Source organism: Macaca mulatta, chromosome 5 (genome assembly GCF_049350105.2).
Source record: "Macaca mulatta isolate MMU2019108-1 chromosome 5, T2T-MMU8v2.0, whole genome shotgun sequence".
Classification (NCBI taxonomy): domain Eukaryota; kingdom Metazoa; phylum Chordata; class Mammalia; order Primates; family Cercopithecidae; genus Macaca; species Macaca mulatta.
The window spans coordinates 41880795-41896763 of NC_133410.1; the positions used below are offsets into that span (position 1 = coordinate 41880795).

General features: G+C 37.2%; 1 protein-coding gene across 10 annotated transcripts in view; it reads right to left on the reverse strand.

Moving 5' to 3' along the window:
- The window catches only part of ATP8A1 (ATPase phospholipid transporting 8A1), a 266396-nt gene that overhangs the window by 198846 nt on the left and 51581 nt on the right, over positions 1-15969 (reverse strand). For all 10 annotated transcript variants that reach the window (XM_078001749.1, XM_078001748.1, XM_078001747.1 and 7 more), the window contains 1 exon segment: positions 3344-3384. In XM_078001749.1, coding sequence (XP_077857875.1) covers positions 3344-3375 — 32 coding nt within the window. In that variant the 5' untranslated portion in view covers positions 3376-3384.

Genomic DNA, 15969 nt, shown 5'->3' on the forward strand with positions numbered 1-15969 from the left:
AGCAACCACAGCAGCCACACATTTAGAAAGGCAGAGAAAGAGCCCTGAAGTAAAACCCATTTACACTAAGGTCTATCATATCACCTTGGCATGCAGATGACACTCTTGGTTCTGGTTTATTGATTTTATTTTTAATCGCACAAAATATCATATAAGCCAAAGAAAAGACTCGCCTCACAATCTTGTTATCCCAACAAGTAAGGCTGCTTTTGTGCCTGTTCACTTGTACAATGAACAATTTACAAAGCCAGTATTTCAGGGTACATAGTACTATTTTTTTTCACCTATGATTATATCTTATGATACATGAACCCTGATTTGTCTTGCTTGGTGCTTTAAGCTCACTGCTTGGCATATGCACTCAATAAATACTTGTCAAATGAATAATTTTTTCTGTGTTGCTATACCATGTGACATTCCAGATTTTACTTGTCACAAAATATGAGTATGCCATAATTTATAAAACCTTCCCTATTGTTGCATTTCCATATATTCTAGTTTTTTGCTATTGTAAGTAAATAATGCTACAATAAACATTTTTATACAAGTGGAGATATTCTCCAACTTTATGATTCTTTTCTTGGGATAAATTTCCAGAATACCCTTTTTACAGTTCTCAATATAAATAGCCAAACTGCTCGTTCACAATAGGATGTAAATAATATATTTCATAAAAATAAAAAATCTGAAATACAAGTTTGTTTTTATTTATTGAATAGGTAGCAAATGAAACTTCAAGATGGTTTAAATTTGCAACTTTTATTAGGTTGAATATTATACTGAGTCTGATTATCATATTTCTGGTTTACTGTCAAGTTTTCTTTTTTATATAACAGTGATCTTAATCATTTGTCCTATTTGGTGCAAATATTTCACATAGCCTGCCTACTTATTTGTGGCAGTTTTGGTTGTGTATTAGTTTTAAAATTTATATAACCTAATTCTATAGATTTTGAGATATTGTTCCTCTTCAAATATTAAAGCCTTTATTCTATTTGTATGTTTTCTAAAAACAATGTTTTAACATTTAACTCTTTTAGTCAGTTAAAATTTATTTTAGCATAGGTTGTGACTTAGTTATAAACTAAATATTCAAATACTATTTCTTAAAATTGCTAATCTGTGACAGCATAATTCTTTAAAAAATAATTTTTGCCTTTTTCAAATATTAAACAGGCTTTATTTCAGGGCACTATATTTTATTCTACACTATTTAAATCTGCTCCATGTTATTCTACTCATCAATGTCTATTTTTGCAAACAATCCATAGTATTTTAATAACTTTTGCTTTCCATTTCACCTGTAGTTAATCTTAGCACACTGTTCATTTTTCCAACATATATTCTACTTTCTTAACTGTTTATTTTGGCAAATCAGATGAAAAATTTAGTCAATTCTTGAGGAAAATATAATAATTTCCCTGGGATTATATCACTTCATAATTTGGAATAAGTGATATTTCACTTTTAATTTTTCTGGGAATATGACATATTTGTAAATTTGTATGAATCTTGAATATCAAAGTTTGGATGCTTTCTTTACAAAGGTCATACACATATGTTAAATTTACTTGCAGGTATCCCATAAGGCCACTGGGAATGAGACCTCTTCCTCACTTTAGTTTCAAACTTGATGCTGCCAACTTAAAGAGTGATGTTAATTTTTGAATATTTTCATGATTTCATCACTGAACCAACTTTTAGTGATTCTAATTAGTTCTATAATTCTAATTATTAAATAACTTCAGCTCTTTTGGGCTGGATGACTTTGGCAACACTTTAAACTCTGTCTTTATCTCAAAATGGGATGCCCAGGTTAGGGTGCCATTGACCTGTGAGATGACTGAAAATGCTATTATTATGGGTACTCCTGGCTGGTGATTTGTCTGTCAAAAATAGGAAGAGTAAGAGTTACAATAATCCAGGTAGGTTAGCATAATCTTGAAATAAAGATTGCTTATTAGGAAAATAAGACATTTTAAAGGTTTAGAGTGAAGTAGTACATTATTATCTCCCGACTTTCTATTTTCTGAGCAAGCAGCCTAGGTTATTTACTAGCATGCATATTTACGTTAACTACACTAACAACCCTAGGTAAAATAATATTTATAATAAAATTAAACTTATTATACTTGATTATATCCTACTTGATTATATCCTACCTATCTTCTTTCTAAAATGTTTAAATTCACAGGTGCCAGAAAAGAGTAGAAAATAAACTTATTTTGAAATTGCTTTTAGCATTTTTGTTTATTTTGTTATTCTGAAAAAGAGATTCCTGTCACAGAAATAAAGCAAGCACACCAAGGTATTTTCCTGTTTGTTGCTCTCATGTGGAAAACCAAAGAAAAAATAGCGGTCAATTTTCAACTATATGAAAGGGGAGATGTCAGTCTCTATTCTAGCCACTGATGGAAAATCAACAGAAATTTAATTAATTTTTGATTGGGGGGTACAAGGTATCCCCTGCAGAAATAAAAGATGACCATGACAAGGTAGAATCAAGAGCATGGACTTCAACCAGCTGGGAAGTACTGAAGTGCAAATAAACCATTGGTTACACTTTGATTGTCCTAGCAAGATATTGTCCTGTGAGATACACCTCTAGTGTCCTGGTAATCTCAGGAAATAAAGTGCCCTAAGAAGGGCAGCGCAGCCTCCAAAAAGTCTTTTACCAAGTTACCAAAGCTATTCATTTGCGGATGACTAGATTTTAAATCTTCTTCCAGAACTAAGGGAGAACTAACAAAAATTGCTTACCTTTTGAAAGGGAAGGCTGAAAATAATAAACACCTGAATAACATTTGTTAAATTATGACTTAACCTACTAACTGCCATGTTAGAGGTCCTATAAACAAATTAACCTTTGATGTTATATAACTGATTTCATTAGAAAACAATGTTTAATTTGTAAGATTTTTGTTTTAAAGGAATCAGTGGTAAGCAAATATAATTAGTCTCACTATATGAATTTGAAGTAAAATATGCAGAAGTAAAATATCAGAACTCAAATTCTTATTTTTACTTGGACAGTAGATGATTAAAGCAAAAAATTACAACACAAAACAGGTCATGCTTAAATAAAATCTATGAAAACAGTACTCAAAATATACTATGAAGAAAACAAAAAGTTCTGATATTATTTTTCAAAGTAAGTCTTTCTATAATATAGCAGAAATATTAAATGAGTGTGACTGAAGACTCCATGTATGTTTATATTACTAAATAGCTTTTATATTAGTAAAATTCTTGACATTTACTTATATTATACAAAATATTATATCTACTAGAGTACACCGCTATGCATTTCTTCTCCTGGAACAAAAGAAAAATCAATGCATACCTTTTCCCAGTGGACAATTTCCCAAGCACCATTTCTCAAAACTGGAAAGAGAAAAGGTGACATTTTAAAGAAAATTTTTTACTGTGAAAAGGCCGTTTCTGATGAAATAATCATTTTAAACAAATATCTTCAGTCAAAATAACTAGTAGCAATTTTTATAGGCTAAAAATCTAATTTTGATAGCAAGAATATGTAAAATTACACAAGAATTAGAAACAACCAACGTATATTTTAGATCCCACAATAACATTTCTATAACAGAGAGCAATCTCATTGGTGTTACCAAGGGCTTTCTTTAGCACACAGAGGAACTATGGGGCTCAGCTGGGGCTCAGCTGGAGGAGAAAGCCACAAAAATGGTGTGAAAAAGGAAGTGACAAGCTTAAAAACATTTCAGATGCTACAAGAGTAGCAATGTTTAAAAAGAAGAATCACAAGCACAGAGTAATAGATTTCTAATAGTTTAGTAAAAATTTAACACATAAAGCCAACATAGAATTTGCACCTTTAGGTTTATAGTAATGCAAAAAACAACCTAATTTTTTTCTTTTTTTTTTTTTCCTTTTTTTTTTTTTTTTTTTGAGATGGAGTTTCACCCTGTCACCCAGGCTGGAGTGCAATGGCGCAGTCTTGGCTCACTGCAACCTCTACTTCCCAGGTTCAAGCCATTCTCCTGCCTCAGCCTCCCAGGCAGCTGGGACTACAGGCATGCGCCACCATACATGGCTAATTTTTGTATTTTTAGTAGAGACAGCATTTCACCATGTTGGCCAGGCTGGTCTTGAACTCCTGACCTCAAGTGATCTGCCTGCCTTAGCCTCCCAAAGTGCTTGGATTACAGGCGTGAGCCACTGCGCCTGGCCCTAAAAATCCAAATTTTCTATATTTGCTTTTTTTGGGGAAAAAAAAAAAAAGTAAAAGAATTAAATAATGATGGGGGGTAGGTATTTCTTAGGGTTTTGCTACTGCTTCACATCAGTAGGGTTACCCAGTATACATTTTTTTTCCTGTGATGTTATCTATAACACTGAGTATGCTAATAAACACCAAAAAATAAAAATAAAAATAAAACAGGATAAGAGAGTATGTGAGGTAGCAAGCACAGCACTTAGTACTTAGGGAGAGAAATATGTCAAGGTCCATCAACAAATTATCCAGATATAAATTCCATGAGGGAAAAGCATTTAATATTTGTTTTAATATTACATTCCCTGGAAATAGCACAGTACTTGGCACACAGTAGCTACTCAGTAAATATTTGCAAAATGAATAATTCATAGGTACAAAAACATTTGATTCAGTTTCTTTTGATGTTGGGATAGATGAAGGCTGATCCCTCTAAAAGTATCACAATAATAATACCCAAAATGTTAAATAGCAAATTTAATATTAATTACAAACAAAAATGTTTTGAAATCAGTGTCACAAGATAAATTATTTAAATTAAAATATTATCTTTTTGTGTCTCTAAATTCCCTGAACATATGCATTGTGTCTTAACCATTTTTTATTTCTTGTACCTGCAGCACTTTTGGTATATAGGATATTCAGATGCTTATAAAACGAATGAATACCTCACAGTGCATTTTGGTGAATCAATTTTGTTAATTTTAAAAAAATAATAATTTCAAGCTAAATAGCTAAAATAAAGTATTTCCAGTATAATATCTTAACTGCGTAAGTTAAAGTGCCAATTTTTACAGTACTTAAACAGGTATGGACCAAGGATCTAAAGCACAGGCACCTTAAATTGATCACTATCCGGAAACAAAACTCTAATGCCTGCAGAGCTCACCCAAACTGATCCCAGGAGTAAATCCCCTGCTCCATGTTGATCATGGAGCAGTAGGGGTTTGGAGCTTCTGACCCGGAGTCAAAAGAGCCTCTGGTAGAAAAGCAAGAGGTGCTGTCTCTGCCAGAGTCCAACAGTATGTTCCTAAAAATCAGTAGTAACAAAGCATAAAGAATAAATGAGGGCCGGGCGCGGTAGCACACGCCTGTAATCCCAGCACTTTGGGAGGCTGAGGTGAGTGGATTACCTGAGGTCAAGCGTTCGAGACCAGCCTGACCAACATGGTGAAACCTGTCTCTACTAAAAAATACCAAAAAAATTAGCCAGGCATGGTGGCGCACACCTGTAGTCCCAGCTACTCAGGAGGCTGAGGCAGGAGAATGACTTGCACCTGGGAGGGGGAGGTTGCAGGGAGCCAAGATCATGCCACTTCACTCCAGCCTGGGCGACAGGGTGAGACTCCGTCTCAAAAAAAAAAATAAATTAATAAAAAAATAAATGAGAGCACACTCCCCTTTAATCATGTAACCCAGTGGCTACAATATAATGAGAGAGAGGGTAACAAAAAGAGATGGTAAAGTCCTGTTCCAATCAACTACATCCAAGATCAACTGACAGAATGACTGGGCTATAAGTTTGCATAAATTTAGAAAAAACTGGTCAATAGTGTCTAGAGCTCTTTATTGCCATTTACTTCCTTCTGATCCTATCTCATATTAGTAATTCTCCCAGTTGTAATACTTAGTTTTTAAAAAAACTATCAGTGTCCAATATTTCTAAAACCAAGATATTTGACATGACGAGTAAGACTTCAGATTAGACAGGATGAATAAGCTCCGGAGAACACACTATCTTCCTAGAATTTGATTTGGGTCTCAAGTCTTCCAATTCATGGACAAGTATCTTTCTCTATTTATTTACATCTTAAATTTTCTTAGATATGTTTTCTAGTTTTCTGTGAATGGGTCTTTCACTAGATTTAATTCTTGATATTTTATTTTTTTTCTTAATATCGTGAGGGTTACTTTTTATTCTATTTTCCAGTTGTTGGCAGTATTTAGAAATGCATTAAATTTCTGTACAATGAATGACCTTATCATCCTGTAATTTTGTAACATTCACCTATTAGTCTGGGTATAGTTTTTTTTTAACCTTTGTTTTGTTGTTTCTGTAGCAATGCTTTTGAAGCGACTTAATTTCTCTTTGTTAACAATGCTGCATTATGATTTTTTGGCAGTTTTATTATGCTCATATGTCTCCCTGTTTAACCCTTTTTAAAACTCTTCCAGAAAAATGCCTTTGAAAATCTGGAATAATTTTTACTACTAAAAACATCCTGTTGATTTTTGATTTTGTGCCTCAAGCATCTCAAAATCTGCCAATCACCCCTAGTTCCAGGAACCACCCTCTCCCAACTGGATGTCTTTATTAGCCTCAGGCTAGTTTCCTGCATTCATTCTTAATCTCTTTCAAATTCAGTTTCTACAGTGTAGCTATAAGTATTATCTATGATGATTTTACATAAATGTAATAATTACATATTATGTATCAGTCCATACACACAAACTTGGGTCAACCCTTGCTCAGAACTCTTCAATTGGCTTCCCTAGGCTCAAAAAATAAATCCAAACATCTACAAGGCCTTTCATGAAGCAGCTCTTGCTCTTTCCCATCATTACTTCTTGCCACTCCGAACACGCCCTCCTTATGCCCTCTGTAGTGAGTGCACCATGCTCTCTGCTGTCTCAAATCCCTTGCACATGTTTCCATGCCTAGAATTCTCTTTCCCTCCATCCTTAGCTAGTTAACTTGTACACACACCTTGTAGATCTCAGCTTTAACAGCACTTTTTCAGGGGGCATTGTGTTGACACCCAGTCCTTCCTCCTCACCCCCAAATCTAAATGAGCTCCATGCACTTTTCCTTTAAAGCACTTATCACAGCATCACAGTTTTACTGTATACTTAATTAAATAGGATTATTTAAGGGCTGTCTCTTCCCCCAGATTGTAAGATCCATGACAAGAGAAACCTTCTCTATTATACTCACTCTTACTATTCCAGTGTTATCACCCAGCACACACCGACATAAAGGTGCTCAGTAAGTACTAGCTGGGTGGAATGCTGGATACACTAATATTCTTATCTGTTATGGGATCATATGAGACCACTGTAACAGTTATAAATTTACTAAAGATACAACTCCACTACCTAGTAGGGCTCATGTTAAAAATAACACACACAGGACATTTAATAAATAGTTATATAAGAAAATACTTCGGCAGTTCCTCAAAAAGTTAAGCACAGTTACTACAGACCCAGAAATTCTACTACTAGGTATATACCCAAGTGAATGGAAAACGTACGTTCACACAAAACTTGTATATGAATGTTCACCGAAACATTATTCATAATAGCCAAAGAGTAGAAGCAACCCAAATGTCTATCAACAGATGAATCAATAAACAAAATGTGGTATAGCCATTAAACGGAATGTTATTCTGCCATAAAAAGAATTTAAGTACAGATACAACGACGTGACTGAATCTTGGAGACATGCTAAGTGAAAGAACCCAGACACAAAGGGCCACGTACTGTATGATCCCATGTACATAAGATGCCAAGAACAGACAAATCCACAGAGACAAAAGGTAGGTTAGTGATTGCAAGGGACTCAAGGAAGAAAGAAAGACTGCTTACATGTATAGGGTTACTTTTTGGATTGATGAAAATGTTCTAGAATTAAGGTTGCGGTGATCGGTGCATAACCTTGTGAATGCACTAAACACCACTGAACTGTATCCTTCAACATGGTGAATTATATGGTATGTGAACTATAACTGAATTAAAAAATAGCTATATAAAAAGATGCCAATGAACTATTTTAACATTTGCTTAAAATAGACATCTCAGTTTTATAAGTGACTGAACTGATTTTCAGTGCAAGCAGTTAGAAATGGTTATGTAACCTCAGAGGCAGTAACACAAACTGTTCTCTGGTATCAGCTCAGGGCCACCCCTTCCAGCTCTGTAATTTAATCTAGCCCTCCTCAATATGCTGCGACTTTGCAGATGTTTGTTAGTTCACATGTAAAAATAGCCTTGATCCACTTTGTTGGGTTCCATTTAACACATGGGAAGTGTCACAACAGGCTTCTCATATCCAACAGATTATGCCAGAGTCTTCACTCAATAACGGATAGTGGAAGCCAGTGGCACTTATGTGGAAAACCGCCTCCAAAACTGCTGCACTTCTGCCGTCCTGCTCCAAATCTGCTTGACGCCTCCATCTTCTGTATGTGCTCATTTTCCCTCAACCTTGCTCCGATTAATTTTCTCTCCAGGTTTAAACTTATTTACCTCCTTTCTCCAACTGACCTTTTGCAAATCTTTGTCTCCAGTCAAGCAGTGCATTCTCCTCTCCACCCAAATGTTCCCTCTCAATTCATTATTGAAGAAATATTTAGAAAAATGTGGCATACTGCCCAAATGTACACATCTAAGAAACTTTTAAATACATATTCAATGTTTTCTACCAAATGACAAAATCAATACATGCTTCCAGCAAGACAGGTATGTATACAAGGTAAAAGCTGACGTTCCTCTTCTCAAGGCCACTTTCTCACAGTAAGGAGTACTAACTGATGAATCCTTGCACACCTTCCTCTAGACAAACATGGACATTCCTGCTTTTTCTTTCCCTTTTAAAAATTTCTCTGCCACTTGGTTTTCCACTCAACATGCCATAAATACTTTAATGAAAAGCAGAGATATTTAATTCATTTTTGGAAAATACTCCATGGCATAGATGTGTCAATTACAACGGGTTGGATAATTAAGCGAACTCACAAGACTTCACAGGATGTATTCACAAAAGACTTTACTCAAGGCCAAGGATATGGTACAGCAGGAAAATGAAAGCCCACAAAAGCAGCAGAGGCCTGAGAGACTGACAGGTACAGCTCCCCAGGAGCCCTTCTCTTCCATCCTCAACATCAATGTCGAAGCTCCATGGTATGTATGTGAAATCTGAATTTCAGGAAAGTCCAGGCAAGTTTCCAGTGGGGTCTTTTCCACCCTCTAGTTGACTAGCCAAGGCAAACTGTGTAGCCAGTAAAACTAGTTAAGCCATCAATCTCTGTATATGCTTAAACTAAGTAGAGAAGCTAGTCTTGGGTGGCTACAAGGGAGTTTCAAACCTTAAACAGCATATTATAAATCACTAGCTAGTCCGTCTCGTCCTTGTCTTAGGCAGTGTTCAGCATCACACTTCCAGGTGTCCTAGAGGTAGGCACAGAGCTGTCCTTGCCCTGTGTGAGACAACTCAATTTTCCACAACAGCTGCATCATAAAGCATTCAACTATTCTCCCCCGGTGCAAATTCTCACTTCTATTTTTTTTCTACTACCACAGCAATGAAATATATTCACATGGTTATATCCTGTAAGATAGAATGCCCCAAAGAACATTGCTAACTCCGGGACATTTGAGTTTGCAGTTTCATCAGATACAACCAGATACCCAAGAATCTATAGCACTCCACACTTTTACCAGCAATGTATAAATTTCCACTGACTATAAACTGAGACAAGCAGAAACTCAACAATTCCGTGAATTTTGTCAATCTGATGAGTATTTGATATTTATTCTGAAGGCTGTAGTGGTCTAGATTAATCAAAGTATAAATTACCTTTACATCCCTATGCTGCGTTGGAATCCTAACTAAATAGAGTAATGCTTCTTTGAAAGTATTACAGAACCTTGCTGCTCAACATTTGCTGCATGGGCCTGCTGCATCTGCAGTGCTGTAGGCTCCTTAGAAGTGAGAGCATACTTCTACCCCACCCCCCATTTGTTTTGTTCTTGAAATACAAAACCAGAACACAGAAATGAAGAAAGGAAATACACAAACTTGAGGCTAGCCTCATCTTGGAATATAGATGAGTATACTCTGTTGAAGTTAAAAGTCAGCTCACAACATAAAAAAAAAGTTTCCGTACAAATCAAGACTTGAACACTGGCCAAGGAAACAAGTCAATCCTATCATTCATTGTTATCTTTTAGAACTGGTTCTTAAACACCCAGTCCTTGGAACAATGAAAATAAACACCACTACATGTTTTATGCCGGTGACTGAATTAGCAATCTAGCTATTTTTAAATCACCGACCTCCTCTGACCTGGCACTAACCTAAGTTTAGAGAAAGTAAGAAACAATGTTGGGCCTGTGATGAGCATTTAGGGTTGTTGGGCCAAAAGGAACAGAGCTGCTGTTCTGATTCCAGAGTTTTTGTTTTGTTTTGTTTTGTTTTTTTAAATATATTCATTTCAGTAGAGAATTAGGTAAACCTCACAATACACAGCCAAGGCCAAAATTTTGTACATTTAGAATGTGTTCAAGAAACCAGTCACAATATAACCGGATTAGATTTCAACAAGGAAGTGACTGTGTTCCTCCAAATAACCTTCATTTAGGAAGATGACATTCCTCCAATATATGGAAAGCGTTAAGAAGGTGAGCCTAGCAGAGATGATTAAAGAAGCCTGGTGAAGGGGAGTAGGAATAAGTTACGACAGAATTGTCAGAATGGCCGGTGGTGCCTTGACAGCTCATTGTTTTAAATGCAAAACTCCTCCACCACATCTTTCCAGTTCCAGCCAAACACACCTGCTATAGTTTTCAAACAGCCTAATTAGTCTGACAGTCCCACCACGCCACGGAGAGCTCAGACTAAACAATTACCTCAAAGGTAACTTGTTTTTATTTAGCAGGATACAAGGTAACAGCTTTGTTGTAATAGGTTTCTTTTTTGAAATGAAAACATTCTGTTAAAGTACATTTGGAATTCCTCAATCAAAGGCCCTGGAGGGAGTGGCCAGTTTCTCAGGACTCAATCAAATATTGCACAGGTGCAGGTGCTAACTTACACTCTAACAACCAGCTTCTCTGAGAGAAGCACGCCACCCACCCACCACCCAATCAGAATGGTCTACTGCTGGGGCCACTGCCGAAAGTGTCACTGGGGGCCCTACCTGGGAAATAATATCATTTTTTTTTTTTTTTGGAGACAGAGTCTCGCTTTGTCACCCAGGTTGGAGTGCAGTGGCACAATCTCGGCTCACTGTAACCTCCACCTCCTAGGTTCAAGCAATTCTCCTGCCTCAGCCTCCTGAGTAGCTGGGATTACAGGTGTGCGCCACCACGCCTGGCTAATTTTTGTATTTTTAGTAGAGATGGGGTTTCATCATGTTGGTCAGGCTGGTCTTGATCTCCTGACCTCATGATCCACCCACCTTGGCCTTCCAAAGTGCTGGGATTACAGGTGTGAGCCACCACTCCCGGCCTATCATTTCTTAAGTGGGTAACAAGAGGCAAGTCATCCAAAAAGACAACGGACACTACTGTTGTCATAGAGGAAAAGTAAAACCACAGAAAATGTAGTGTGCTCCACTTCCTTTCTCTGAGTCAGCATTTAAGAGGAATTTTAGGTCATCAAGGACTGGAGTACAGCTGAGACTATGGCTTTGACTGGGGCAAAGAAGGAAAGCCAATATGCCAACATTAAAACATTATTTTATTCACTATATAGACTCTTACTTCCAAAGACAACTTTAACTCAAAAGTCTCAGTGTGGCACAAACTCACACGGCACAGGAAGAGTCTCTTGTATAAACTTGCCTATAAAGGTTACATTAAACCACCGGGTGCTTGGCTGAACCATTAGTGTCCGCTGACACAAAAGACAAAGGAAACTTCCTGGATTCCTCTTTCAACCATGTAATACATATAATAATACATATATTGATGTCCAATTGGTTGATACTACTTCTATCACCTCATTTATACAACCTTTAAATGAGTTGTCCTAAAAGTATTACCCCCTCACCCGCAGTGTCACTGAGAGTTTAAAAATGAAACTCTGGGGCCCCACTCCAGGCCTACAGAAAGTCTAGGTGTGAGTCCCAGCAATCTGTGTTTTAACAAAAGCTCCAGGGGATTCTGACGCACAAATCTGAGAATGAACGGCTTATTAAAAATCAATATAGGTGGCACAATGTGATCGGAGCACAAAGACCAGCAAGACCCTGTTCTCAAAATGCTTTCCCTTATTCCTGCCCACAGTCATGAGTCCCTCACTTTTTCCTCTGCTTAACTGAGAAATTCCTTGAAAGAAAAATCTCCCTCCACTGCCTCACCCATCAGTCATTCCACAACTCCTTGTGATCTGGCTTCAGTTTTCAGAGCTCCACAACTACTCTCTAGTTAAGAAAAATGAACAATGGCTACTTCTTTTAAATGCTGGATTTAGTGGGTGTCTCAGTCCTGGTCTTTTGATTTGCCAGCACTTGGTATTTGACTGGGTTTCTCTCCATTGCCAGGTCCAGTTGAATCTATCCACTGTGTGCTCTCCTTTGTCTTCTAATTGACACAGCCTGTCCCCCTCCTTAATAAGAAAATCAATCTCTCTGTGCCTCTCCCTGCCACCTTTCCATACAGCCATCAAATTCTTTCAAAAGTACAAGTGGAAGCCTATCCATACTTTTCAGAATTCCATCCAAATTCCTCACCCTGGTTTTCAAAAGACTCCGAAAAATGACCCTTACTTGCCTCCCTGTCCCTGCACTTCATTGTTTCATGACATGGATTCTATGCCCTGGCCAAAACAGACTATTGCTATTTCCAGAGTACATCTCATGTCTTCCCACTTCCACAGTAATGCTCATATTAGTCCTTTCACCCTGCATCACTCACAGTTACTACCCTGATACCTGCTTACCAAAGTTCCATTCTTAATTTCATGAACCCCTCAAACGGCATTTTGGAATCCCTACATCTCTCATTTAGCTTTTTTTTTTTTTTTTTTTTTACCTTGAATTCTATCAGTCTGCATCTTATCTTCCCTACAAGATTATAATTTCCTGTAGGGCGAGCATGATTTGTTTCTCTCTGCATTTTCTACACAGGGTCCTACATGAGAAAGATGTTCAGTAAAGACTTTCTGAAGTAAAATAACAAATGTTCTAACTTTGAATCACACCCATTTTCCCCAGAAAATACGTTAATACAACTTATTTGGGTTTGGCAAAAACGGGAGAGAGAAAAATTCCCATGAAAGCAGACTACCTGGTTTAAATTTAAAAATAAAAGACAATGTGAGTGGAGTACGCCCGTACAGGAATAAAGTGCAGAGCCAAGTCATAAAGCCAACCATAAAATCAGTCCTCTCACTTTAACCATCTTCTCACATTACCTCAATGGGTTTCACTCCTTTGTGTGCAACTTTTAAAAATAAAAAAAGAAAGACAATCTGGAGCTGTCTTTCCCCACAAATATCTCCTCTCCATCCACAGCTACTGCTGAAGACATCTACCCAGTTCAATGGTTAGATCTTAGTATTTGCATAAAACTCAGATCTTTGTGATAATCTGAAAATATTAAAAATCTTATAGGTGTCTGAAATTACTTAGGCCATAAATATGCTTAATTCTAAGTCCCTAGGATCACTGAAACACTACTTTCTAAAAACCATTTATAGGTAAGCCAACATACATGTGGCAGGGGGTATGTTCAGGTCTACTGAACGGATCAGATGTGGGGGTACCTCCAGAGAGACAAAAAGGGAGCAACGCTTTTTTGGCAGGCAAGAAATGTATAGCTATTTTAAGTCCCTTAGCATAATACATCCCTTTGAACAGACTGAAATGAATTGAACCAGATGAACTCTGCCTTGTTAGTAGGTCATTTAAGGCTTAACAACCCGAAACACATTCAATCCACATCAATTTAACACCTTTTTCACAAAGGACTTTAAAGGTGAAATGGTTTCCAGTGGGAGATGAGCAACTACGTGCCCTGCAGGGAAGTAGTCTTGTTAGTGGCTCTCAGCCATCACTCACTCAACTCCATTCAGAAAAGGCTGACTGATGTAGCTCTGGGGAAGGAAGATATAGGTGAATATGAGTCGATTTATTATTTTTAGCTATGTGCCTAGTTTAAAAGAATTTCATGTGACCTTTTCTAAATAATTAGAACAAAACTGCTTTATTACTTACGCTAATCTAATGCTTAGTATCATAATAAAATAAGGCACAATATTAAACAATGTAGCCTTCATTCAACTATAGCATCAAACCAGTTGATCAATGGGCTGCCAAGGATTGCAGCTCTATCTTCCACACATTCTCATATGCAGAATGTATACAGACCATACTCCAGGGAATACACCTGGGTTTTAAAAAAGCAAATTTACTCGTTAGGAAGCACTTACAAATTTTCCCAAATACCTTAGTTTGCACCTGAACTCCATCCTTTCCTAGGCCTCCATGCTGTGGTTTTAGATGAAGCTGTCATTCCACTTGAAAGATTGGCAAACTAGCCATCATGGCGTTTCATAAGAAATGACAGCATATTTTTTACCAGTTAAAATGAAAACTAGCTCAGTCACCACAACAAATTCATACGGGGATTGGCTTCAATGTACATATTAGAATAACAATGATAAATTTGTATTTGTATTTATAAATTTCTGCAGAGATATATTTGGCAGAACAACTCACCTCAGAGAAAACAATGAGAGATGGTCTCTCATGTGTGTGTGTAGACACGTGGAGGAGGCTGTGCCAAAATCTGAGTTCAAATATCGAGGGAAGAGGTCAGAGGAAATGAAAGTAAGGTTAGATACAAGGAAAATGAGGGCATTCTCAACAGGGCAGTGCTTTGAGTAGTGGAAGGGATCAGCAGACAAAGTATTGTGTTCACAGAAGGTGAAGCAAGGGTTAAATAATCTAATGACTTTGACAGAGAAGATAAAAAAGTGGCAAGGACTTCTGCCATATTATTTTATCAGTGACTGTGAAAGTCTGGGACACAGTGTGATGAAAATACTGCTTTTCATCTTATTTGCACTCCAGATAATGAATTTTCAGGAAGGCTTCTTTTGATTTCCAGTCTTTCCTCTTCCTTTATTATGTAGACTCAAGTATTTATCCGGAGAGTGGTTTATTTACTCGTTCATTTACCATGCACATAGAGAGTACCTGCTAAGACAGGCCCCTGGTCTGGGAGCTATTGGGAACACAAAGCTGAGTAAGAGTCGGACCTTCAATCTGTAGTGTTGCTATCTAGTATGCACAAACCATCACACAACAAAAATCCTGGAGCAAAGAGAAGCAGCCACCATGCTCTGGGCAGAGTGGACCATAAAACTCATCAAGACTCACTCACATCCCTGGACTTCTGAGCGTCAATCTACTCTGTCCTCCCTCTGCAACTAGGTTCTTGGAAAACAATACACAATTTTACACTCGTCAGGTCACTGAATCATCAACCAAACCAGCTTATATATCTCTGGGGCAAGCCTTGTTTCCAAAAGTGGTGTTGACGACCGTGAGGTTCTGAGTTAGGTCTCAGCTCCATAATTCAATCCCCGATTGAGTTAATTTATCAGAGAAAACAGGGCATCCAATAAGCACCAGTTTTCAGTTAAATGGTTGAAAATGTTGGAAATAAAATGACAAGTTTATATTTCCGAAGTTGCTAAGGAATGAGAGGGTTACCCTCTGATGCCTCACATAAGGAGAGAAAATATTCATTTCTCTGTGAATATAAAAGGGTTAACATTTGACTGAGGGAAAAATGTCTCTTACACATTATGTAGACTTGATAAACATTGACAAAATGAAAATTTGAGTTGGATGCTTCAGATGTCCGTCAAAAATTAATTACCTGTCAAAAATACTCCTCCCAATACTCCTCCCTCCCCACTCCTATACACCCACTTCTGCCTCAATTCAGAAAAGCAAATTGAATTTCATTCTGGTCTAATAACAGATGGC